Raw genomic sequence first — 26,683 nt, forward strand, 5'->3', positions numbered from 1 at the left:
TCACTGGCATAAGGCCAAGGCTCCTAGGTTCAGGAAACTGACTTGCATCTTGACCTCCAAGTCGATGCCCTGCCAGGACTTGACGAAGTCCTCAAAGGTGATGCCCTGGTACGGCTGGCCCTTCTCCAGCGGCTGGTCTGACGCCCTGGCCGCCTCATTCAAGGCGCGGTGAGCAATGGAGTTGGCAACGGAGCGCACCCATGCACGCTCCACCTGCGGGTTCGCCGACAGCAGGTCCTCCACCACCCTGCGGTACTCTTGCAGCGTGATGAGCCCGTCGCCGTCATCGTCGTACAAGTGGAAAAGGAAGCGCATCTTCTCACGGCGGTACAGCTCCGCCTCCTCTTTGTTGAAGTGGGAGCGCAGCGGCTTGAAGTAGGCGATGATGGTCAGGAAGTCCTCGAAGTTAATCTCCTCCGCCAAGCCGCTGGTCCCCTTGCCCAGGTTCCGATTGTCGAAGAAGGCGCGGATGATCCTGGAGCGGATAGGGTTGAATTCCAGGTCCAGGACGTTGTCGAAGTTCTCGGGCCGAATGGTGGGCTGGTCTCCGCTCAGCAGGCGGAACCTCTGGTGCAGCTGCTTGATCTGGTCCCAGTTGAAGACGCTCTGATTCTGGAACCCGTCCTGCATCTGCGTCCACAAGAAATCGGTCCTGCTCTCGCGCTCCCACTCCTCCTGGGACGAATGCGAGACACCCATGGTGCCCCCGTAGGCTCCAGACGATCTATCTCAGCTGCCCAGTGAAAGGGACCTGGGTCCCTGGAGGCTCTCACCTTACTGCCATTCTGATTTATTAGGTCATCAAGGCATCCTCTGTTGGGGCAGGCCCGTCACAATCCCCGAGGCCTCTTTCCTTCCCAAATTCTGTAAAATGAAGCTAATTGTAACACATATTATATATTCTACCTTTGGTTTTCCTAGGGCCTCTCTGGGAAAGCACAGAGATGTGTGTCTTCGCCTTACAAAACTAAACATGCTAGAACAGCCGGTAATTTCCAGAGTTCCGAAGGCTGGGGCAGGAGGATATCCTTGAGTTTGAGGTCTACACAGCTGAGTTCCAAGTCATTCAAGAGAGGAAGTAAGAAAGGGAGGGAGGGACAGAGAAAGAGTAAAGAGAAAAAAGATGGAGGAGGAATAAATGAAAGAAAAGAAAGAGAAAGGCGAGAGAGTGAAGGGGGAAACATACTAGCAATAGCTAGGCTAGTTAACATGGACAAGAAGTAAGTCCCAAACAATTGTGACAATGTTCGTGCTTACATAACCGGTGACAAAACCCCCCCAAAAAAAAAACCCAACAGATAGAAGTTTGACTTTTCTAGCGTAGTTATATGTAAGTAACGTGTTAATAAACCATACATGTCTTGATAATCATCTGCTTGACCAGTAGAAGCTGGGTGCCTGCCTTCATGAATAGAAGGATAAACCTCTCGGAAGTGGAGTTTTGGGAGTTTGTGAAACTCGTTGTCTTTGCTACTCTTCTATTTCTGCAACAGAACACCAAGACCAAAGCAACTTGGGGAGGGAGGTTTATCTCAGTTGCATTTCCATATCACGATCCGCTGGCTGTCTCTCACATGAGGACCCAAACGGCAGCACGTGATTCCCATCTGGAACCCCACCTTTGGGGTATGATGTGGCCATTGATGTCTTGGGATCAGAGAATCTCGTGGCCCTCATGAGACGTGGCTATTACTGTTCCCTTGTCAGGACCAGAGGTTCATGCAGTTCCTGAGATTCCAGCGACCCTCTCCCTCCTGCCCCACCCGCACTGGCAGCTAGAGCAGGCAGGAGGTGAGAGGTTGACTGGAGAGTGGACTCCTGAACTCAGGATGCAAGGCTTGCGAGTTGTCACCCACACTCCTGTAAGTTAAGTCATGCTCCTGTAACTTCAACAAACTCAAGTTGGGCTCTGTCAGGATCGTTTATCATGAGCTATTTTGGGCCATGATGCAATTACAGCTTGGAGCAATTGATAATTCAGATGTCAACCCACCAGAGGAATTATTTTTCCAATGGGGCAACCCGTCAGCAAGACTTACGGGCCACTGACTCTGAAAACTGTTACTTTCACCTGTAATTTCACGTGTGCAATAACAGCTTGATAGCTCCCCATTGCCGTGCATTTTAATGTAATGTGTACATACAGTCTCATAATTCCATCTCAATCTTAAGGGCACACACATTTGTGGGTGGTCAGGAAGAAGACTTCTATATAATCTCTCATCATCCAGACTTTGTCCCATTTATGGAAAGAAACGTTGATGCCTGCTCTCTATCATTAGCTCTCAGTGACAGAGCAGCTTGGCCAGGTGAGTGTCCTTGTGGACAGATCATACACAGAACTTTCACAGACTTTACTTATAAAATCGCAGGTGTCTGGCCTTGTTACGTCATAGTCCCTCAAGAGATCAATAGCATCTATGCAGTCCTAAGCTTCCTTCATCAACACCTCCCTGCTCTGATTCAAAGTAGCAATTAACACTTTGTGCCAGCTTTGGTGCAGTAGACTGTTTTTGTTTAGGTCCTGAGATTCGGTGATGAGAAAGGCTGCTGACAACTAGGTCCAGATACTATTCCTCTCACTTAAGACATGTAAAACAGCGCACATAGTCTTTGCCTTCTACTTAGATCTCTCGGTGGTTTCGTTTTCTCCCTTTGTAACCTGTAGCAGCCTCTTTAAGAGAGGCTGGAACCTCCCCACAGCTGCAGCTGAAGTTAGCGGGGTGCCAACTAGCGGGGTGCCAACTAGCAGGGTGCCAACTAGCGGGTAAGTTTCGTTAGGTGTCTGCGAAGAACGCCTGTGTCCCTGAGAATCTTCCTTCTAGTGTTTGTTTGTTTATTTGTTTTTATTACTAACAAGTCGCTAATGAATGGAGGTATTATAAGCTTGGGATTTTGTACTGGTGAGAAGAATAAGAATATAGAGATAAAAAATAAGAATGCAGAAGAGACAAGATTGGAAGAATAGGAATGTAGAATGTAGAAAAATAATAAGAAGGGAGAAAGGAGAAGGTAGAGGAATAAGAATGTAGAAGATAGAAAAGGAAAGAGTTTAGGAAAACAAAGAATGTTAGAATCGGGACAGAAAATTAGAGCTAAGAAATTATAGACAATTAGGATAGCATTAAAGAGGATACAAACCCTCAGACACTGTGTGAAGTTGTTATAGAAATCTTTCAATCCCCACTCCTGGGAAGCATTTTTCTCAGAGCAACCCTGGGTAGGGGCTGAGAACTGGTCTCGGCCTTGAAAGGACTTGAGTGGGATTCTTTGTTCTCTTGTAGCCTTCTCCATCTGGGGCTAACAGAACAGACTCCCCAGGAAGTCGCTCTGCACTCTCTCGGTCCTGGCCTGTCTCTGGAGAGTCTGTCCACTTTAGTTCTCTGCCTAGGAAGTGAGATGGCAGGGACTTCAGAGTGCATTGGAGTTTGTAGGACGAGATGAAGTCAGGGAGTGGGAGTGGTCAGAGAGTGGGAGGGGTAGAGAGAATTACAAGTTCAAGGCCATCCTTGGCTACCTAGTATTTTCAAGACCAGTTTGGGGAACATGAGACTCTGTCACTAAAATAAAAAGTTGTGTGTATGTGAATGTTGTTCCTTTGCTAACCAGGGTGATTTATAAAATTCACTGTGAACAAGTTCCAGCAGGTGGCGATAAAGCATCTCGTGTCCAGCAAGGCTCTCGGCTTCTACTCCACAGCCTTTGACAAGGGGAAAAGCCTCTTTTATCCCATGTCATCCAAAACATGTCCTCCCTTCTTCATTCACAAAGAAATGCTTTCTCACCAGACACAGGATACCCTTCCCCCCAAATTCCTAAATACAGTCTAACATGGACTATATTTAGAATTTCTTTTTTAAAGATTTTTTTTTTTGAGACAGGGTCTCATAGCCCTGGCTGTACTGGAAGTCACTATATAGACCAGGCTGGCCTCAAACTCACAGAGAACCACTAGACTCTGCCTCCCTAGCGCTGGGATTAAAGGTGTGAGCCACCACCATGCTCATCTCTCTTGTTTCTTCCTTATATTGATCTGCTTGTATCTCTGTGTGTGTCACATGAACAGTTCCAGGGAGCCACTGAAGTTGGAGTTAAAAGATTGTGAGCTACACCGATGGGGGTGCTGGGAACCAAACTCAGGCCCTCTAGACAAGGAGCAAGTGCTCTCAATGGGAGCACCTCTTTGGCTCATGGAGTTCTGTATTGGTTTCAAAAAAAAGTTATTTGTTGTAGCAAGTCTTCCTCTGTACCACCAGCTCCCAAATAATGACATGAAGACTTATTAATTATGAATGATCAGCCTTAGCTTAGGCTTGTCCCACTAGCTCTTATGACTTAAATTAACCCATTTATTTTAATCTGTGTTCTGTCTCGTGGCTTGTTACCTCATCTCTCTTTACTGCTCTGCTACACATTGGCTGGTAACCCCACCTCCTTCCCAGAGTTCTCTCTCTCTTAGTCTCTCTCTCCCTCCCTCCCTCCCTCCCCTCAGCTGCATTTTCACACAGTGTTCAACTATCCCACAACAATTTACCATTTTTCTATGTTTATGTGTGTTTTTCTTGCATGTATGCACATGTGTTCCTGGTGAGCTACCATGTGGGTGCTGGGAATTGAGCTCAGAACCACTGAGCTCCAGGTTTTGTTGTCTGGCTTGGTCTCCCGTACCCCAGGGAACTCCTGATCCTCCTGCCTCCACCTCCTGAGTTTTGGGGTCATAGAAATGCACCACCACACCCAGCACTTAGCTAATTGTTCACTGTACCCAGCTGGATTTGTTGAATTACAAATTTAAATCCACAAGTCTTTTCTTTGGCACGAATCATCATATGTTAACGAACGCACAATTACCATTAAGAATCACAAAGAATGTGAGTGGGCAGAAATTGCAGGGTATCCTGTACCTGCCAGTCAGCTGTGATGTGGCTGCAGTTGGTTGTTATTGCTTTGGACATTTCCTCAGCATAAAAATAAACAATTACTCCAACCCCGTGACCCGTTACCTGGGTATTTAAGTTGTTAAAATCCTGAGATAAAAAGTCAACTCTACTTCACACCTGTCACGATGTCACTAGGTCAGAGAGCTCATGATCTCAACACTCTGGAGGGGTCAGGAGTTCAAGATCAACCTCAGCTACATAGGGAGAATGGGGCCAGCCTGGGCTACCTTAGATTCTGTCCCCAAGACCCTCCTCAATTCCCCTACAAAAAAAAAACAAAAGTTGTCAAGGTGAGAAAATTGGAAATTATTGTGGCAAAGGAAAGAGTGAACCTCCAGCATTCATTTTGTTTTTTATCATTTGTCTGGGAGGCTCGTATGTGTGTGTGTCTGCCTGTGTGTGTGTGTGTCTGTGTCTGCCTGTGTGTGTGTGTGTCTGTGTATGCCTGTGTCTGTGTGTATGTCTGTGTATGCCTATGTCTGTCTATGTGTGTATATGTCTGTGTGTGTCTATGTGTGTATGTCTGTGTGTGCCTATGTGTGTCTGTCTGTGTGTGTCTGTGTCTCTGTGTGTGTGTCTATGTATTGTGTTTGTGTGTCTGTGTCTGTGTGTGTCTGTGTGTGTGTCTATGTGTGTCTGTGTATGTCTATGTGTGTGTATGTCTCTATGTATGTATGTCTGTGTCTGTCTGTGTCTATGTGTGTGTCTGTCTGTGCCTGTGTGTTTTTGTGTGTCTGTGTGTGTATGTCTGTGTCTGTGTGTCTCTGTGTGTGTCTGTGTGTCTCTGTGTATGTCTGTGTGTATATGTCTGTGTCTGTGTGTATGTCTGTCTGTGTCTATGTGGTCATCTTTCAAGACTCTGTTCTCAAACCTGATGGTGGTGAGTCCAAGGCTAGCCTGGTCTACAGAGTCTTCCAGGCCAGTTAGGGCTACACTCAAAAATAAAATAAATAAAGGGGATCCATTCCAAGTGTAACCTGAGTTCACAGCCCCTGGCCTACAGAACACCATGAGGCCCAACGGAAGCTCTCAGTGCCGACTGCAGGGTTGGGGTACGTCTCAGTCCACATCATAGCTCTGTTTGATGGCTGAATCTTAAGTGTTCCTCCAAAGTCATGTGCTCTTGGGAGATGCTATCATCAGCTAAAGCAGCAAACTTGGAGGCAGAGAGGTGGCTTGATGGGTAAAAGACGCTTGCTGCCAGTTCCAATGCCATGTGTTTAATCCCTGGACCCATGTAATGGTAGAAAACTGAGTTCTTTGTTTTGGTTTGGTTTTTCAAGACAGGGTTTCTCTGTGTTGCCCTGGCTGTCCTGAAACTCTCTCTGTAGACCAGGCTGGCCTCTGTCTCCCAAGTGCTGGGATTAAAGACATGTACCACCATCCAAGCTTTATTATTGTTGTAATTATTTTGTGTGTGTGTGAAGGTTTTGTCTGTGATCCATGTGCATGCTGTACCCACAGAGGCCAGAAGAGGGAGAAAGATTCCCCTTAACTGGACTAACACATGATTTTGAGCTGTCACATAGATGCTGAGAACTGAATCCATGTCCTCTGGAAAAATAACCAGTACTATTAGCCACTGAACCATCTCTCCAGCCCATAATTTAAAAAAGAAAAACCTCAAAAGATAAAGAGTAGAGGATGGTGAACACAGTGATTTGACCCCCAAGGTCTTTCCAGATGATCTTAGTGGGGAAGACTGTCACCCCAGCATTGGAAGTCTGGGGCCTGGAGGATCGTGACACAAAAGTCAGCAAGCCTGGGCTTCAAGATGAGGCTTTCTCAGTGCTGGGGAGAGAGCTCAGGTCAGGAGTGCTAGCCCTGTGAGCATGGCCACCTGAGTTGGAGCTGACACCACGTGGAAAGGGGATGGTGGTGGTGGGCGTTGTTACCCCGTCACTGGGGAGGTGGAGACAGCCAACCCCTGAGGCTCACCAGCCAGCTGGTCTAATCGTGAGCTCCAGATTCAGTGAAAAAGCCTGTCTTTTTAAAATTTATTTTTTACATTTATTTATTCGTGTGTGGACTTGAATGAGGGAGGGAACCAGTTCTCTCCTTCTGTCATGTCATGTCTGGGGAAGGCAGTCAGGTCACGGAGTTTGGTGGAAGGTTTTACCCGCTGAGCCATCTCAGCAGCCTGAGAGAGTATGCATTAAAAAAAAAAACAAGGTGCTTAAGACAGTTGTGGTAGCAGAGGCCAGCCTGGTCTACAGAATGAGCTAGCTCTAGGCCAGCCTGGTCTACATAGTGAAAGCCTGTCTCAGCAATCCAACAAAACAAGGTTCACACTGCCTGAGAAGGAAAGACACCAGTTGTTAGCCTCTGGTTTCTGTGCAGACATCTACATATGGCATATACACCAGCATGCACATGCGTGCACACACAGACGCACACACACACACACACACACACACACACACACACTTCTCAGGAAGAAAGACTCTTAGCTACTGTAGGTAGGGTTTCCCCATCCTGGGAACCACTTCCAAATACCACATAGAGACTTGTATTAATAGTAAATGCTCTGCTAATAGCTCAAGCTTGTTACTAGCTAACACTTACACTTAAAGTAATCCATATTTCTATTTATGTTTTACCACATGGCTCATGATTGTTGCCACATTTTCTACACATCCTGCTTATTCTGCAGCTGGTCTGCATCTCCCTGACTCTGCCCTTCTTTCCCCCAGCATCCTCAATATGATTGCCCCACCTATACCTTTTACCTGGCAGTCAGACAATCAGCATTTTATTAACAGCATTTTATTAATAATCCACACATTTCCCCCTTTTGTCTAATTAAAAAGGAAGGTTTTAGTTTTAACATAGTTAGATTATATATAACAAAACAGTTATTAAGTAAGAATTACAGTTACAATATTTTACATTGGTATGGATCTTAATTTTATTGATACAAATTTAAAGTTATTTCTGTTATGCTGCATGCATGTTTCTACTCTTGTTTGAAATACTGTGTTTGTGTCGTTCATTTTAAAATGTAAGGCATAATTAAAAGATACCGGTTAGCAGCTAGTCACTTATTTCAGTCTTACATAGAGGAGAGGTTTACTTGTCCCCAAATGCTGGTAGATGAAGATCCAGGATGGCACCAGAGTCCTGACAAGTTTCTCCATCCTCCCTCACTGCCATGCCATCTGTGACACAGTGTGAGAGCACAAGCATGTGCGGTAACCTTGCCTCATGCTGTCACACCCTCATGAGAACTAACCAGTACGGTGACACAGGGCCTGACCCACTTTGAGTGTCAGTGAGAGCCCATTCATCAGAGTGGAATCCCCATGATGCAAGTCATTTGCATCCGTCCCACCTCTTTAGATTTGCACCACCTCAGCACCACGGCCCTGCCCCTCCAGCAAGCCTCCTGGGGCCAACAACCACATCCAGCCTGTGGCAGAGAAACAGCACTGAACCCACATTGCTTAAAGAGGAGAGGGAGGCGAGGTTTGCACCTAAAAGTGTGCCACACCCCAAACAAAGACCTTGGCTGTGTACCCAAGATAATTCGAAGGACATCCCTAGTAGACATCTGTGTGTCTTGGTTCATTCATAATAGCTTTACTCGCAAGAGCCAGCACGTGGAAGCAGTCCACATGTCCACTGATGGATGGATGGGCAAAGCAAATGTGGTATGTCCATACAATGGACTATTACTCAGTCTTAAAAGATAAGAAAGCCAAGTGTGGCTGTAATCACAGCACTTGGAAGGCTGAGACAAGAGGACCGTTAGTTCTGAGATCTTGTACCAAAAAAACAATGTATGAGTTTCAGGACAGCCAGAGCTACACAGAGAAATTCTGTTTAAAACAATCAAACAAAAACCACTTGAGAAACAAAAACAAGGAAATTCTACAGATTTTAAAACTTAGATGAACCTTAACAATACTGGCTCAGTGGAATGAGCCAGTCCCCAAAAGACAGGGAATCCACAATCCTACCTTGGGTGAGGTTTGCAGTAGAGCTGGAGCCACAGAAATAAAGTAGCATGCCAGCTGCTAGGTACTGCGGGTTCCCTGTCTTCTCCCAGACTTCAAGTGTCAGAAGTTCACCCTCAAGTTCATATGTGGATGGCATTGCTAGCAGTGCCTTTGAGTCATGAGGGCAAGATGCGGTCACCAGGATGGGTGCCCGTAATTGTATCAATGACTTTCTAAAGATGATAAATGGGGGTCAGGGATGTAACTTAGTAGGTAGAGTGTTGGCCTGCCATTCATTAAGCCCTCGGTTCGACCCTCAACACTGCATAAGGCAGGTCTGGTGTCACACACCAGTGATCCCAGCACTTCTGAAATGGAGGCAAGGTATCAGAAGTTCAAGGCCAACCTTGGCTATATAGTAAGTTTGAGGCCAGCCTGGGCTATCGGAGACCCTGTCTCAAAAAAATAAAAATAAAAACAGAGGCCAGAGAGATGGCTTCGTGATTTGGAGCACTTGCTACTCTTGCAGAGGACCCAGGTCCTGTTCCCAGCACTTATATGGCAGCTCACAACCCTCTGTAACTCTGGTTCCAGGGGACTCAAAGCTGTTGCCTGGCCTCAGGGGCACCACACATGCACGTGTGTGTTGAACTTGCAGGCAAACACTTGTAATAAATGTATTTGGTGCTATGGAGATGGCGCCATGACTTGCTGTGCAAGCCTGAGTACACACACACACACACACACACACCTACATTAAAAGCTGGATGTGACTGCAAATGTCTATAATACAGCCCTAGGGACCCCAGAGGAAGGAGTCAGTGAGCTTCAGGCTCAGCGAGAGAGCCTGTCTCAGAGTTCTGAAATCAGGAACAGTAGGATGTCTCAGCCAGTGACCATGCTTGCCAAACAAGACTAATGAGCTGGGTTCAATCTCAGAGCCCACACAGAGGTGGAAGGAAGGAGCTGATGCCACAACTGACTGCCACACATGCACTGTGGCATGGATGCACCCACACACCTCTCTCTCTCTCTCTCTCTCTCTCTCTCTCTCTCTCTCTCTCTCTCTCTCTCTCTCTCTCTCACACACACACACACACACACACACACACACACATCAAGAATTAAGAGGGAGGACAATGTGACAGTAACCACCTCTGACCTCCACATGCATGCATGCACACATGTGTGCACCTGCACCCACATCCATGTAAACATGTATACATGAATTACACACACACAAATCAAAATAAAGGGAGGGGGACTGGAGATTTGGCTCAGTGGTTAAGAGCACTGGCAGCTCTTCCAGAGGTCCTGGGTTCAGTTCTCAGCACCCACATGGCAGCTCACACAGTCTAACTTCTGTGACACCGTCACAGACTCACATGCAGGCAAAACATCCACGTACATAAAATACAAATAAATAAATTATAAAAATAAAGGGAGAGAGACACCTCATGTGTCTCACCGTGGGTGTCTTTTACCATGTTAATACAAGAGAGCCAAGCCCGTTCTTCGGGCTTCCTGACTCCAGAACCACCAGCTAAGCAACCTCTGTGCTTTATAAACTACTCAGCCTGTGGCATTTTAGTTATCGTAACAGAAAATGAACTAAAGCACCATGGACTGGGGTACGGTGGCGGGAGAGAAGGGGGACTTGTCTTACGGGCCTGGGATTCCTCCTTTGCAAGATGGAACCTTCTGGGTACTGGTTGCTCAACACCGAGAACACACCGACACCACTGTGCTAATTTTATAAGTTAAAATCTGCTCCGAGGAAGAAATATTGACGCTCCAAGCTGAGTGTGCGAAAATAACAAAAGAAAATATTGGCGCGCAACATACGTGATTCGGTTTCTGACGAGGCAGCGAGCTGAGTCCTCCGCAAACAGAACAGTCTCGCAGCAGCTAACATATGGGAACAAAAGAGACCGAGAGAAACGATGCGTGACTTGGGGGCTAACTTTTGAAAACTCATTACGATTACCACACGCTCAATTAGTGGAGTCGTTTGAAATAAGGAATCCTAAATATTTTTCAAGCATTGTGTCAAAAAGACTTTTCAATTAACAAGTGTCTCTGATTTTTGTTTGGAGTAGGGGCGGTACATGAGCCTTTAATCCCAGCACAACGGAAGCAGAGGCAAGTGGATCTCTGTAAATTTCAGGCCAGCCTGGTCCACAGCACGAGTTCCAGGACAGCCAGAGCTACACAGCAAGACCCTACCTGACAAAAGGAAAAATGAATTGGAGGAGGCGGCCGGGGGGGGGGGGGGGGGGGGGGCTGGTTGGTGGTGGCTGATGAGATGATTCAGTGGCTTGCAGCCAAACCTGATGACCTGAGTATTCAATCCCCAGGACACACATGCTAGAAAGAAAGAATCTTCTCCCTCTCTTTATCCTCTGGCTTCTACACACATACCTTCACACACAAATTATATGCTTGATAAGCAAAAAAACAAAAAAAACAAACTAAAATCATGGTTTGTTAGGTGTGACAGTGCATGTAACCCCAATACTGGGGAGGGTGAGGCAGGAGAATGTCAAGTTTGAGGGCAGCTTGGGTCTACCTAGTTAAGACTCTCTCCAAAAATCAAATCAAATCAAATCAAATCATTGCTGGGTCTAGCAAGATGGTTCAATGGTAAAGCTCTTGCTATGTAAGCTTGGAGACCTGAGTTCAAATCCCCAGCACCCATGAAAAGCTAGGTTCAGGGTGTGCATCTGTAGTTCCAGCACCTCAGTGGTGAGGTGGAGACAGAAAGGACTCCAAAGGCCACCTCAGCTGGAACACCACAGTGAACAACAGAGGAAGTAGAAGACAAGGATGCATAGCCCCTGACCTCCATGTGTGCACTGTTGCACGTATGCACACACACACGAGAGAGAGAGAGAGGGGGGGGGGAGGGAGGGAGGGAGAGAGAGAGAGAGAGAGAGAGAGATTAGAAAAAACTTCACTAGATTTCCAAGATGTGCTTTTTTCTGTGCATCAGTACCGTGGGGGGATTCTGGCCAGAGAATGGCAAAGCTGGAACCAGATGGTAGATATTAAAGATACTGGGTAAACTGCTTATACAACATTCTTTCAATCTGAGAGAATTCTCGGGAGAACAGACATTTGAAAATATTCATGGCATGTGACTGACTTCCCAGGGAGTGACATCACTAAAGGAAACCATCTCCCTGTCTCCCAGAAGCTATCGAATGCCCATTGCTCCTCAGCTAGGGCTTGGAGTTTGTGCCAGCCCTTCCTTTCTGTGCTGAGATTCTTGTTGTCTGGCTTGAGCTTGTTATACCACTGTGAGTTCGCATGTGCCCTGCCAGGAAACACTGCTTCCTTGGCCTAGTCTGCTATCTCTGGCTTCCTCTCCTGCTCATTCCTCAGTCTTTGGGGAAAGAGATGTGACACACATTCCTACTTATGGTTGCACACCCTAGGGTCTCATTCTGAGTACACTGGCCCATTGTGGGTGCATATTGGGGTCAGAGTCAACCCTACCGTCTTCCTCAAGTTGATCTCCATCGCTTTAATACTTTCTTTTTTTTAAAGATTTTATTTATTTATTATGTATCCAGTTTTCTGCACATATGCCTGCATGCCAGAAGAGGGCACAGCTCTCATTACAGTTGGTTGTGAGCCACCCACCATGTGTTTGCTGGGAATTGAATCCAGGTCCTCCCGTTTTAACACTTCTTACATCTATTCATTCAATTATTTATGAGGTCTGGTGTGCATACCACACTGTTGGGGTCAGAAGGTCAGAGGCTACCTATAGGAGTTGGTTTTATCCTTCTACCACGTGAATTCCAGGGATCACGATCAACTGAATTTGTCATAATTTTTGTCTTGTGACATGAACCCTGGTCATTAGGTTTATTTTGATTTGTCTGACAGCTTCCTAAACATTTCATTTGATGCTAGGGATGTGGGGTGGGGCTCCCACATCATCAGAGGGCTACAGAGAGGATGAGGAACTCCCCAGGAACCCCAAGAGGATACTTTAGAACCATTGCCTTCTGTAATCATTGCCTCTCATAATGGGGAACTCTCCAGTGACACCTTACTTCTCCACAAGTACTTGGAGGTTATCAGCCAAGATCTCTCGATCTCTCTCTCTCTCTCTCTCTCTCTCTCTCTCTCTCTCTCTCTCTCTCTCTCACACACACACACACACACACACACACACACACACACATCAATCATCTGCTTACCCTTTAGACCTTCATCCTTCAATTCTGCCACCTTCCACATTAGCTGCAGAAACACAGTGCCCTTCCCAGCCAGTCTCCACTCCTCAGAGGGCCCAAGCTCCACCCTACCCAATAGGGACCACCCCCAGCAGAGCCTGTGCTCTGGGAACCAGAGAAGCAGGATGAACAACATGGATGCCAAACAAGTTCTGGGAAGTGAGGCCTAGTGGGAGGGGCAGAGGCCAGGCAAGAGGAGAGCCCAAGTCCTTGATTGCCCACAAGAGCTCTGTGGGCACAGAACTGTAATCCCAGCACTTGGGGAGGGGGAAGCAGAAGTTCAAAGTCATCCTTGGCTCCATTGGGAGTCTGAGGCTTAACACAGAGCTGGGGAGATGGTGCATAGGTAAAATGCTTGCCACTCAAGCACGAGCACCAGAGTTCAATCTTCAGAACCCATTGTGAAAAGGGGACTGGGTGTGGTGTGTGGTGGCTCATGATCCCAGCACTGGGAAGGCGGAGACAGTGGGTGTCTGAGGCTCCATGATGAATTCTAGAAGAAATAAGGGGATGACACCCTTGTCTCCACATCCGTGAGCATATATGTGTGTGTGTGTGTACACTTTCTCTGAGCTCATGTGAACAAATGCACATGTGCACGCACACACACAAACACACAGAAAGTAAATAGATGTAATAAAAATGTCTAGCCAGTATAGTGTGCACACCTTTAATCCCAGCAGTCTGGAAGCAGTGGCAGGTGGATCTCTGAAGTCTGAGGCCAGCCTGATCTACACATCGAGTTTCCTATTCACCCTAAACTTGAACTACACAGTAAGTCCCCATTTAAAAAAAAAAAAAAAAAGGAAAAAAAGGAAAATCTTTTTCAATATCACTGCCATAAGTTGGGGTTGAACTCGACTCCCTCGAAACAAAAGGTGGAGGTTCCTAGCACTGGACGTGGTTGGAGGATGCCAACGGAAGGTTGCTCCAGATCTGCTGAGTACACGCAGATTTTCCTGAGACTGCAAAAGTTCTCTTTCTGATTAGGACAGCTGTGTCTGCTCATCGTGGCTTATCAACATCAGAATCCCGCCCTGCAGCAGAGACTGGCAGATAAGGGCACTATCTCTTCTGATGACTGTCTTTCAAAGACACAGCTCCAAGGTCCATGGAAATAAAATTCTTAGTCAGAGGCCAGAGGAAAACTCACCTTCCCCTCAAACGGGTTGGGACAGAAATTGAAATTACAAGGCTTTTGTGGGGCTGAAGAGGTGACTCAGTGGTTAAGAGCTTATACTGTGGTTGGGTGTGGTGGCACACATCTTTAATCCCAGCACTTGGGATGTAGGGGCAGGTGACTCTGAGTTCAAGGTCAGCTTGGTCTACAGAATGAGTTCCAGGATGACCAGAGCTACACAGAGAAACCCTGTGTCAAAAAAAAAAAAAAAAACTCATAACTATTCTTTCAGAGGACCCAAGTTCTGTTCCCAACTCCCACACTGCCTGGAACTCAAGCTCCAGGGGATATAACGCCATCTTTTGGCCTTCTTCAGTATCTATACACATGTGGCTTATGATCTTAAATAAATCTTAAAAAATATAAGGTCTGGCCTGGGGAGATGATTTAGTGGTTAAGAACACTGCCACTCTTCCAGAGGACCGGGGTTCTATTCCCAGCATCCACATAGCTGTTCACAAACCGTCTGTCACTCCAGTTCCAGGATATTTGATGCTTTTTCTGGTATCCACTTGATATACACAGCTCTTTTCTGGTTGTGTGTACACAGTGCAAGCCAACACCCATCCATATTGAATGAATGAATGAATGAATGAATGAATGAATGAATGAATGGACAAAAACCCCACAAAGTCTCATATGTATATGTGTGTGGAAGGAGTGGAGGGTAGATATATGGTATGTGTGATATATGTATGTGTAGATGTGAGTGTGTGTGAGTGTGTGTGTGTGCGTGCGTGTGTGTGCACGTGTGTGTGTGTGCACTTGTGGAAGAAAGCGTCTGGGGAAGGTAGGGCATCCCCTCTTCATCTTACGTCTCCCACTGAACCTGGAACACACTCAATCAGCTAGGTCAGCTGCTCTGTGAGCGTCAGGGGTCCTTCTGCTTCCTGCTGTCTGGCACTGAGTGACAGACACATGCTGCTGTGTTTTGCATGGACACTAGAGTTGGTACAACCACAGTGGACACTTCATAGACTGGCACATCTCCCCAGCCCCGTGCTATTTGTTTTTGTTCTGAGACAGAGTCCCCTGGAGCACAGGCTTTGAACTCCCTACATAGCCAGCATGACCTTAAATTCTGATTCTCCTGCCTCCACCTGAGGAGGAAGGATGAGCTGTGAGACTCTGCCTACCCTCACCATCCCTGAAAGGGTCAAAGGTGTAGGAGCTGTCTGCTCTGTCAGTCCCATCCCCCTCCAGCCTGTCTCAGTCACTAATTCAGGAACTTTCTCAAGCAGCCCTTGCGCTATCAAAACTCCATCAGTTTTAAGTATAGGTATTGTGGAAGCAGGCGGTCCTCCATTTATTTAATTAGCATTTGCCAACGCCTTCTGGGGCACATCCTGTCTACCTCTGAGCTTGTCTGTGTGTCTGCATTGACATATGTCCACACTGAATTGTGTCTTCTTGTATCTCTCTTTAACTTAAAAATGCTTATTCATTTTTCTGTGTGTAGGTTGGGAGAGGGTGTGTGCCCTGGTGTGTGCATGGAACTCAGAGCACAACCTGCGGGCATTCTCTCCTCCCACCACGTGGGTCATCCGTCTTGGGGCCAGCGCCTTTACCCTCTGAGCCATCTTACAAGCCTTCTGTATTGATGTATTATTTATTTATTTATTTTGATTTTTTTGAGACATGCTTCTCCGCGTAACATGTCCTAGAACTCAATTTGTAGACCAGGCTGTTCTCAAACTCACAGAGATCTGTCTGCCTCTGCCTCCCGAGTGCTGGGATAAAGTCATACTCCACCACTGCCTAGCTCCTCTATTATTTCTTTAAGACAAGGCCTCATGTATCCCAGACTGACCTTGGGGCCATCATGTTCAGTTTTATGTGGTGCTGGGGCTTGAACCTGGGACTTCCTGGATGCTAAGTAAATGCTCTACCAAACGAGCCACAGCCCTAACCTGTCATTCTGCATCTTGTGTGTGATCATTTTTATTTCTCTCCCTCTTTTGATGCTCATTCATTCATTCATTCATTCATCCACCCATTCATTCATTCATTCGTTGTCCCAAGCATCCCTAGAGGCTGCAGAGGCATCTCCAAGTCCAATGGAAAAGATAAACAGAGGCCTGTCCTGTGTAACCAGAATTGGCAGCGGGAGCGTAGCAGGGAGATGCTGGAGAGACGGTACTGTCAGGAGCTGGGGTCAGAGAAGCCTCGGGAGAGAGAGGATGGCTGGGTGTCTCGCCTGGAGATTCGATCCTGGTGTTCCAAGCCTGTGTCTGTGTGGGTATTGGGAGGTAGAGTGGAAAGGAGTGGGGAAAGAGCAGGAATCCAGGGACCAACTGCGGACCAGCACAGAATGCAGAGAGGATACAAAATATGCATCACCCCCCCCAAATCAAGGTTCCAGTCCCCTAATGTCTTCCTCAGCACCCAGGAGCCCGAGTCCCCACCCCTTATTCCAGTAGCCCCACCATGATTACTTAGAAGGAGGCAGCCCACGTGAAGGAGGGCGGAAGGGCGGGGTGGAGAATCTGGAATCCTGGCCAGGCTGGTAGCCGGGATGCCTGGGGATGATCAGGGAAAACCAGCCCGACAGCAAGTCAGAGTGGCAGGAGCTGTCCTCGGTGTCGCATCTCATCTCCGCAGGCTGCCATGGAGATCCCCAGGACCTTCCTGCTCGGCCTCCTCGGAATCGGGCTCTACCTGACAGGTACCCACCTGCGCTGACTCCAGTGGGAAGAAGGATCTGAGCCAGGACTCTTGGATCTGAGGGAGGAGGGCTGGGTCTGGACCCCTGGGTCTGAGGGAGGAGGGCTGGGACTTGGACCTCTGGGTCTGAGGGAAGAGGGCTGGCCCTAAGACCCTGGGTCTGAGAGAAGAGGGCTAGAGGCTTGTTCTCTCGAATCTCTGGATGGTGGAGACCATTTGTGCATCCCTTCTCATCCCTCTGTACCCCCACATTGTCATCTCCTCTGACATGGGTCTTCCTTCCTCTCCCACCCTCCCATTGAGGGAATTTCTGTGGAGCAATCGGGGCTCTCCCTGGAGCTGGCAAGGACCTCAGCTCTTTTTTGGTTTTTTTTTTTTTTTTTTTTTTTTTTTTTTTTTTTTTGTTTTTTGTTTTTTGTTTTTCGAGACAGGGTTTCTCTGTAGCTTTGAAGCCTATCCTGGAACTAGCTCTTGTAGACCAGGCTGGTCTCGAACTCACAGAGATCCGCCTGCCTCTGCCTCCCGAGTGCAAAGATATCTTTTTTTTTTTTTTTTGGTTTTTCGAGACAGGGTTTCTCTGTAGCTTTGGAGCCTGTCCTGGAACTAGCTCTTGTAGACCAGGCTGGTCTCGAACTCACAGAGATCCGCCTGCCTCTGCCTCCCGAGTGCTGGGATTAAAGGCGTGCGCCACCGCCGCCCGGCTCTTTTTTGGACCCTCTTCTCCTATAGGGACGGACTCACTTGAGCATGGATGGGTCATGAGGGGAGAATTAGATATTGAGCAAACCTTGCACGAGTCTTAATTTGTGTGCATTTGCTCACCATGGGACACAGTTTGGTTCCGGATGTGTCCCTGAGTTAGCACCCGCTTGTGCTTCTCTGTACCAGATTTCAACGTCTGAGTAGCAGAGTGCGTGTGTGTGTGTGTGTGTGTGTGTGAGAGAGAGAGAGAGAGAGAGAGAGAGAGAGAGAGAGCAGATGATTGCTCTTTGTGGCTGGCAAGGTGGCTCAGTAGGTAAAGGTGCTTTCCACCAAGTGTGACAGTCGGGTTTGGTCCCTCGAACCCATGGTGTAAAATGAGAATTAACTCTTCAAACTCATCCTCTTGCCTCCACACATGCACAGGGTGGGGTAACTCATGCTCCCCTCCACAACACTATAGAAAACAATTTTGAGACAGAGTCTCACTGTGTAGCCCTGGCTAGCCTGAAAGTTTCAGTGTAGACCAGGCTGACCTCAAACTTACAGAAATCCACCTGTCTCTGCCTCCTGAGTGCTGGGATTAAAGGCATGCGCCACCATGCTCGGCAACAATTTTAAAATTTCAAATGTTTTCTCATGGTGGCGCAGGGCTGTAATCCCAGCGTTTGGTCAGCCTCAACTGAATTGTGAGTTCTGGGCCAGCCTACATGAGATTGTCTCAAAATAACAAAAAAAAATTCTTTGAGGGCCAGTTCCTCTCCTTCACTTTCTTTGAAAAAAAAAAGAAAAAAGAGGGGTATGTAATTTTGCACACACATGTCCACTGTCCCTGTGCTATTTCTGTGATTTACATATCCATATCTGTGTGTATTTGGATATTAAGACGTGTTAACTCTCTGTGTATTTGTTTGCATGTTTCTAAATATCCTGTGTCTATATATGATTTTAAGCCACTTTGATGGGTCATTTCTTTTCCTTACTCTTATTGTCATGTGTATGTGTATAGTATGTTCACACATGTGTGTGGAGGTCTGAGGTTGGCCCCTGGCATTGTCTGCCATTGCTCTCCGCCAAGTCATGAGCCCAGATCCCCTGCTGATCGAGTCCAGCTGGCTCGCTCGTTCTGGGGACCGCCTCTCTGCCTCCCTCACACCAGGGTGATGGGTGGCCTGCCACACCTGGGGTCTAACCCTGGCTCTCACACTTAAGGACAAGCTTAACACCCCCACACACAAGCCAGATTCCCAGCCAATGATGTCCTTCCTTCCTTCCTTCCTTCCTTCCTTCCTTCCTTCCTTCCTTCCTTCCCTTCTTTCTGTTTGTTTCTCTGTGTGTCCCTGGCTGTCCTGGAACTCACTTTATAGACCAGGCTGGTCTCAGACTCAGAGATTCACCTGCTTCTGCTTCCTAAGTGCTGGGATTAAAGGCCTGCGCTCCACTGCCTGGCAGATGGTGTTATTTCTAACTACATAATTGTGCTCTTTTTTTGTGCATATGATTTTCTCTCCCATGATTTTCAGCTTCTTTTTTTTAAAAAAAAATGTCGGCTTTGTGGGAAGTGGGGACAGAAGACAACTTGCAGGAGTTGCACTGGATGCTCTCCTTCCGTCATGTGGGTCCTGGGGATCGAACTCAGATGGTCAGTTTTGGTGGCAAGCACTTTCACTCGCCGAGCCTTCTTGATGGCCTTCTCTCAGCTTCTGTGTCCCCTTAGTCCTCTATTATTATGACACATGCAAAATATGCAGACATCGGAGTTTGTGAGTGAGATGTTTCCCCCTTTAAGTGGCTCTGCTGGGTCTAAGGGTGTCATATCTATCCTTGTGGGATCTTGGGGAATATGGGCTGCAACCAGGCTGCTCTGCATGCATTATTAAATAGGAGGCTTGCACAGACCTGTGTCAGCACTTAGGCCAGAGTTCACTTGTGTTGCTGGCTGTGTCTATGCGAGACTGCACTCTTCCTACGTACATGATTTGGGGGCGTCTGTTGGGAGATGGGCAGAGCAGGAAAAAATCGCTTCAGCCTCTTATGCAAATGACTGAGGTCTTTGAGGACCATGGTGGCACTTGGTGATGACACTACTTTCTCATGGTGACATGAGACACAGCAGCTGGTGTGTATCTGGAGCCCTCGGTCCTGTGACAGGATCCCGCCCCCCCGATCTGCTAACACACCCCATCCCTCTCCTAGGCTCCCAGGCCCTACAGTGCTACAGCTTCGAGCACACCTACTTCGGACCGTTCGACCTCAGTGCCATGACATTCCCCAGTGTCTCCTGTCCTCAGGGGTGCTCTGAGGCGATGCTGTTGCTGGATACTGGTGAGGACCTGAGGGCAGCAAAAGAGGGGCCAGAGAAGGGAGGGGGAGAGAGAGGAAGAGAAAAGGGAGGAGAAGGGATGGAGAGCGAGACAGTGACGGCTGGGCACGGTGGTCCATGCCTGAGATCACGGCACTCAGGAGGTGGATGCAGGAGCGCTGTGTGCTTTTGTCGCCAGCCTGGGCTACATGACAAGACCTGGTCAGAGGGAAAGAGAGAAACAGGCATCGTGGCTCAAATCCAAGCACTTTCAATCCTTGGAAGGCAGAGGCAGGAGGATCACAAGTTCAAGGTCATCCTTGGCTAGTAGCAAACCTTAGACCATCCAGGGGCTATCTGAAACCCTGTCTCAGAAAAACAAAGAAACCAAACAGGGCTGGTAAGACAACTCAGTGGCTAAGAGCACTGGCTGCACCTCTAGGTGACCCAGGTTTGGTTCCTAGCGCTTAAATGTGGCTCACACCCACTGTAACTCTACTTCCAGGTGATCTATCACCCTCTTCTGGCCTCTGTGAGCATTGCAATGTGCTACATGGAAACTAAAATTAATAAAAATTTTTCGAAACACAAAGAGACTGAGAGAGCTGAGGGAAGAGAAGGGAAGAAGGAGGGGAGGAGAGAACAGAGAGAGGGAAGAAAGGGACAGGGTAAATGAGGAACATGAAATGAAGAAGGAGGATAAGAGGTGAGGGAAGGACAGAGATGATGGAAACATGAAATGGACACTGGGCAGAAAAAAAGTAAAAGAAAAACAAAACAAGATAGCAGAAGGCAGAATGGAAGGAGGGAGGAGGCAAAACTGAGAGAAGGAGACAAGCAGGAGGGAGAATTCACTCCAGGCCTGATGCTCGCCTCAGGGTACCGCTCCCTGGTGACAATCGTCAGGAAGGGATGCTGGACCGGCCCCACCACTGGCCCCATGCAGTCCAACCAGGACGCGCTGCCGCCCGACTATGCGGTGGTCCGTGGCTGCGCAACGGACTTCTGCAACACCCAACTCAAGAACCACGATACCCTCCCCAACCTGAGTCAAGGTGTGCCAAGGGGCGGGGCTGGAGGGACGGGGTGGGACTGGAGAGATGTGGGTGGGGTGGAAGAGATGGGGATGGGACTGGAGATGTCGGAGGTGGGGCTGGAGAGGTCCTGGGCGGGGCTAGAGAGGTGGGGCCGGGGCTGAAGAGGTTGGGGAGGGCCGGAGTGGCGGGAGGCCTCCCGTTGAGTGCTGCTCAGGTTGTGGGATGCCAGGTTCTTCTTTGGCAAGAGAAGATGCAGTGAGCAGCCAGCACTGCAGCCAGGAGCGATCTATCTAACTTCAGGTATAACGTATCTACTGTTTTCTACAAGCACCTGACCCACCGACGCTCAGTGGCACCGAGTGCTATGCCTGCTTGGGGACCCGCCCTGAAGACTGTTCCACTGAGAGGTCCCGACGGGTTCAGTGCCACCAGGACCAGAGCGTCTGTTTCCAGGGCAATGGCCGGATGAACATTGGTGAGGGGCTGGAGCGGTGACATGGCCTAGGGGCGCTGAAGGCCTGAAGGCAGAGACGTAGCTCTCTGTGGCCTTGGTCTGAGGGAGGAGGTGTGGCATTTGTCTGAAGGAGGCACGGCTCTGATCTAAGGAAAAGGTCTGTAGACTGAGGGAGGAGGTAAAAGGCCTGTAGACTGAGGGAGGAGGTCTGTTGTGCTGTGAAGGAAACATGGCTCTGGTCTGAGGCAGGAGACTTGTCTGCACTCTGAGAGATGTGGCTCCAGTCTACAGAAAGACCTAAGAGGACGCAGACCTGCCCCTGCCTGCTAAAGCAGCGCTCATGGGAGGCCCTCCCGTGGCCTGACCCCCCCCTCCCTGTCCATCCAGGCAACTTCTCTGTGCCCGTGTACATCCGAACCTGCCACCGGCCCTCCTGCACCACCATGGGCACCACCAGCCCCTGGACATCCATCGACCTGCAGGGCTACTGCTGCGAGGGCCACCTCTGCAACAGGGACTCGGTGACACAGACCATCCCTGGCATCGCGTCCCCAGCCCCTCCCCAGGCTCCCAGAATCCTGATCTTGCTGTTTGTTGCTCCACTACTGGCCATCGCTCTGGGGGGGTCTCTTGGGCTCCCCGCATAGAAAGCGCCTCCAGAATCGCTTTGCTTCTCACTACTCCAGCCCCTAGTGTGGGTTCCCTTAAAAATGACATCAAAAAAAAAGAACCTCACTCCTCCCCCTCTCCTGTCACAGTCTTCCATTCCTCTATCCATCCTTCCTTACTGCCACTGCCCCAACCTCCTGAAGTCCCATTTATCTGAGCGCTAATCAGAGCATTGAGTGAGGCCCCTCAAAATCTAACCTGGCTTCAACACGTGGTTGTTTTGTGACACTTCACAGCCAAACCATGCCACTCACCTTAAAAACACATTTCTCACAAGGGTGGTGGCAATCCCAGCACCCAAGAGACTGAGGCAGGAGGACCACTACTTTAAGGCCAAGCTGGACTATGCTACAAGTTTAGGTCCAGCCTTGATCTACACTGTGAGACCCTGGCAGGCAGTGGTGGGCTCACATCTTTAATCCCAGCTCTCGGAGACAGATGCAGGTGGTTTTTTGAGTTTGAGGTCAACCATGTCTACATAGTGAGTTCCAGGACAGCCAAGACTACATAGTGAGACCCTCTTTCAAAAGAAAGAAAGAGGAAAGGAGGGAGGAAGTGAGGAAGGGAGACACAAACCCTGATTCCCAGTATCTCTGAAACAGAACTGACATCTAAGGATGTCAACCCAGCAGTCCCACTCTCGGGTTCACCACCCCAAAAGAAACTTGTCCACATGGCCACAAACTGAAAACAACACAAATAAATACCAACAGCCAAATGAGGAATGAGGACGCCATGACCTCTCACTGAAAGGACGGCTGCCCAGCAATGGAAATGACAGTGGACAGTTACCTGCAGTGGCCTTGGAAGAATCTCGCGAAGATCAAGTTGAGCAAAACAGGAAAGACACACAAAAGAACAGGTCATGTGACTCCATTCAAAACAAAGTATGAACGTTGGTTAAGAGAATAACAGTGTGTGCAATCAGAAGTCAGAGGAGTGCTTATCTCTGGGGACAAGTGAGCAGAAGAGGGGACATGAGGTCTAGACATTGAGGTACGGGGTCTAAGAACTCACCGGTTCTGCTTTGCTCTTTTCGCTAAACTTCCTGCTGTTGTTTTGGGAAAAGGACTCATGTAGCTCAGGCTGGTCTCAAACTCATTGTATAGCCTAGAATGACCCTGAATTCCTGATCCTCCCACCTGGACCTGCCAAACACTGGGATGACAGAGTCAAGCCGTCACACCTGTCTTTTCTCATCTTCCTAGATGTATATTATTTGCAATAAAAGGTTTTTAAAAATGAACAAATTTTCTTTATGGGAAAGGGCCAGAAGGGGATGCAGAGGGAATAATAAAGCCCACCCCTTTCTTAAAATTATCTCTTTAGGGACAAGTAACTGAGCAGAGGGGAGAGTTCAAGTCCTGCCTTCTCACATTAGCTGTTGCATTTTAAGTGGCGCATTAAATGGCAGCATTAAGTCAGATGAAGTGCCAGGAACCCATAGCCCCAGCCGCTGGGAAGCTGATATAAAGGGATCTTGAACTCAAGTCCTGCATGAGTAATTTAGTGGGACTCTGTCTCAAATTTTAAAGATAAACTGGGCAGTGGTGCGTGCCTTTAAGCCCAGCACTTGGGAAGCAGAAGCAGGTGGATCTCTGTGAATTCCAGGCCAGCCTGGGCTACAGAGTGAGTTTCAGGCCAACCTGGGCTACACAGAGAAGAGTGGCTTGGGAAGAAAACGATTTATTTCATCTTGCAGTCATCTCATCAGCCCAGGGAACCATCCATCATAGTGGAGAAGGCACAGTGACAGGATGGGGAGGTGGCCGGTCACTTAGTGTCCATAGTCAGGGAGCCATGGATTCTGGTGCTCGTCTAACTTCCTCTCTTCTGCTCTGTGTGGACCGTGTCACCTGCAGTTAGAGTAGGCCTTCTCAGCCGGGTGGTGGTGCACACCTTTAATTCCAGCACTTGGGAGGCAGGGGCAGGTGGATCTCAGTGAGTTTGAGGGCAGTCTGGTCTAAAAAGCAAGTTCCAGAGCAGCCAGGACTGTCCCATAGAGAAACCCTGTCTTGAAAATCAACAACAATGTAATAGTAGGCCTTCTCATCTTAATTAACTCAACATGGAACCTCCCTCACAGATGTTCCCAGAAGTTTGTCTCTTAGGTGACACTAGTTCCTGTCAGGCTGACAGTCACGGCATTGGAGGTGACTGTAGTGAGGAAGCAGACTCAGCCAGGTCCTGAAAGATAAATGGAAGCTTGCCAGGAGGGCGCAGTGGTAAAGCATTCCAGGCAAAGGGATTGGTCTATGCTGAGGACTCATGAAGCATTCACTGGGTGGCAAGAACACAGAGCAGAGGCGGGAATAAGAAACCGAGGGGCAGGAAGAGGCATCTGGCAGTCATTCGGAACCTGTTCTTCCGGGGTGGTGCATCCCCGGCCCCAGCAATTAGTCAGAGTCAGCCTGCCCTCCTGATCTGGAAAGATGCAGTCACAAACCTGGAGGTTGATGAAATTGGGGTGTGAGTCAGATATGGGAATGGGGCACAACCCTTATCCCAGCTCTCCAGAGGTGAAAGAAGGGGATGAAGAATTTACTGTCTACCCTGAGCTACATCCTCTGATACACAATATCTACCCTGAGCTACATCCTCTGATACACAGTGTCTACCCTGAGCTACATCGTCTGATACATTATATCTACCCTGAGCTACATCATCTGATACATTATGTCTACTTGGAACTACATCATCTGAGCAACATCCTCTGATACACAATGTAAGCTTTATAAAACCCTGTCTCAAAAATAAACAAGCAAGAAATAAGCAAAGGGAGTATGATCCAGTAAGGAAAGTCCAGAAAGGATCCTGAGAGGACAGTTTTGATGGTCATGGACGTCTGAGAAGAAGCTTATGTGACAAAGCAGTAAGAGAGACTTTAGAACCACTTGCACAGCATTGGGACAGGGCCAGAAAGTGAGTAAAGGTGTTTGCACAAAAGTTTGTCAACCTGAGTTTGATCCCTGGATCCCACATGGTGGAAAGAGAGAACAGACTCCCCAAAGTTGTCCTCTGACCCCCACATTCATGCCATGTCACAATCACACATGCACACACCTACGCAACAAAAATAAATAAAATGTAGAAGATGAATTTACAGAGTTGGGATGTATTAGTATATGGAAGTGAGGGAGATGGGCCAGGAAAGGGTGGCTTGGCTCTGAAGGACCTAGAAATATCATATGCCAACAGCAAGTCTTCTCAGTTTCCTCCTACAACCATTTGGAAGCCATGGAAGGATCTAGAGACAGAGAGGTGCATGGTGAAAGCCAAGATATAAGACCAGACCAGAGGCAGAGGAAGGAGGCCAGCAAGGGTGACTCTCTTCCAAGTCTCCAAGGTCAAGGGTTGTTTAATGTTGAAGGCCAGAGGGAGAAGGAAAGACGGGGATGGGGGCGGTATGTGAGGGCTATGGGAGTCAGCTACCCTTTACTTGAACACAGTATTCCCTGTAGAGGTGGGAAGAATGGGCATGATGCTAACGTCCCTGCATGGGGTCCTGCAGAAAGGCTGTACCCTCTTGAAGTTAAGAGACCAAGGGATCCACTAGCTGTTCTTATTTCAAAGTGGACCTTTGTGTCTTTTTAAAAAATGGTGATGGTGCACACTTTTCAACCCATCACTTAGGAGGCAGAGGCAGGTGGATCTCTGTGAGTCCAGGACAGCCTGGTCTACAGAGTGAGATCCAGTACAGCTAGGGCAATATAGAGAAATCCTGCCTTGAAAAAAAATGTGTATTGTACATTTAAGTAAAAAAAATAATTACATCATTTCCTGCCCTCCCTCTAGTCCCACCTTCAATGTTGTACATACATATAAATGAATAAATGTATAATTACAACCTACCGAACTCCTTCAGTACTGCTGTGTGCATGTTTCCAGGGCTGACTGCTTGGTGTTGAGTAACCAGTCAGGGGATCATCCCTGGGAAGGCTAAGTCTCCTTCTCTGAGCAGATATAGCTCCAGTAGCCCTTCATCTGAGGGTGAGGACCACATTAGGAGGTCAATTGCTGTTGGAAGTGCTTAGGTCTAATTTAGACAGCCATGCCATTGAGTTTTGTACCCCCTTTGAGACGAGGTCTCATGTAGTCCAGGCTGACCTCAAACTCAACATGTAGCTAACAATGGCCTTGAAATCTTAATCCTCCTGCCTCCAGCTCCTGAGTGTGTTTTCAAAGGACATAAGTCATCGAAAATAATATTGTCAAAAAAGGGTCTGGAAAGATGGCTCAGCAATTAAGAATGCTTGCTGCTATCTTGAAGGATCTAAGTTTGTTTCCTAGTATCCACATCAGCTTGCAACAGCTTGTAACTCCATCTCCAGGGGCATATAATGCCCTCTTATGGCCTCTACAGGTACTACAGTCACAATGACCCATATTAAAAAATAAATCTTAAATAAGATGTTAATTATGTCAAAGCCTCATGTGGTGGTGATGGACACCTGTAATTCCAGGAGGCTGAAGCAAGATTACTCATGAGTCTATGGCAAGCCTAGGCTACATGACAAGATGTTGTCTCAAAAAAGGAATATCATGAGCTTGAG

At 48.0% G+C, this 26,683-nt stretch overlaps 2 protein-coding genes across 2 annotated transcripts; one reads left to right on the forward strand and one right to left on the reverse strand.

The window, feature by feature from the left end:
• On the reverse strand, positions 1 to 699 carry LOC119820239 (calcineurin B homologous protein 3-like). The gene has a single exon (XM_038338356.1). It carries the CDS (start codon positions 697 to 699, stop codon positions 1 to 3), a length of 699 nt encoding a protein of 232 aa, XP_038194284.1.
• Positions 700 to 16,912: 16,213 nt separating this feature from the next.
• Lypd5 (LY6/PLAUR domain containing 5) lies at positions 16,913 to 22,108 on the forward strand. Its single transcript, XM_038338319.1, has 5 exons — positions 16,913 to 16,970; positions 19,865 to 19,993; positions 20,849 to 21,025; positions 21,336 to 21,482; positions 21,849 to 22,108. The coding sequence occupies exons 1-5, from the start codon at positions 16,913 to 16,915 to the stop codon at positions 22,106 to 22,108; spliced, it is 771 nt and encodes a 256-aa protein (XP_038194247.1).
• Positions 22,109 to 26,683: the final 4,575 nt, after the last annotated feature.

Source organism: Arvicola amphibius, chromosome 8 (genome assembly GCF_903992535.2).
Source record: "Arvicola amphibius chromosome 8, mArvAmp1.2, whole genome shotgun sequence".
Taxonomy (NCBI): Eukaryota; Metazoa; Chordata; class Mammalia; order Rodentia; family Cricetidae; genus Arvicola; species Arvicola amphibius.

Excerpts from the sequence above, each read along its gene's own strand:
- LOC119820239 (XM_038338356.1), bottom strand. The coding sequence starts at position 699 with ATGGGTGTCTCGCATTCGTCCCAGGAGGAGTGGGAGCGCGAGAGCAGG.
- Lypd5 (XM_038338319.1), top strand. The coding sequence starts at position 16,913 with ATGGAGATCCCCAGGACCTTCCTGCTCGGCCTCCTCGGAATCGGGCTC. Across the intron at positions 19,994-20,848 it reads GATGCTGTTGCTGGATACTG|GGTACCGCTCCCTGGTGACA; the intron begins GTGAGGACCTGA and ends TGCTCGCCTCAG. Across the intron at positions 21,483-21,848 it reads CAATGGCCGGATGAACATTG|GCAACTTCTCTGTGCCCGTG; the intron begins GTGAGGGGCTGG and ends CTGTCCATCCAG.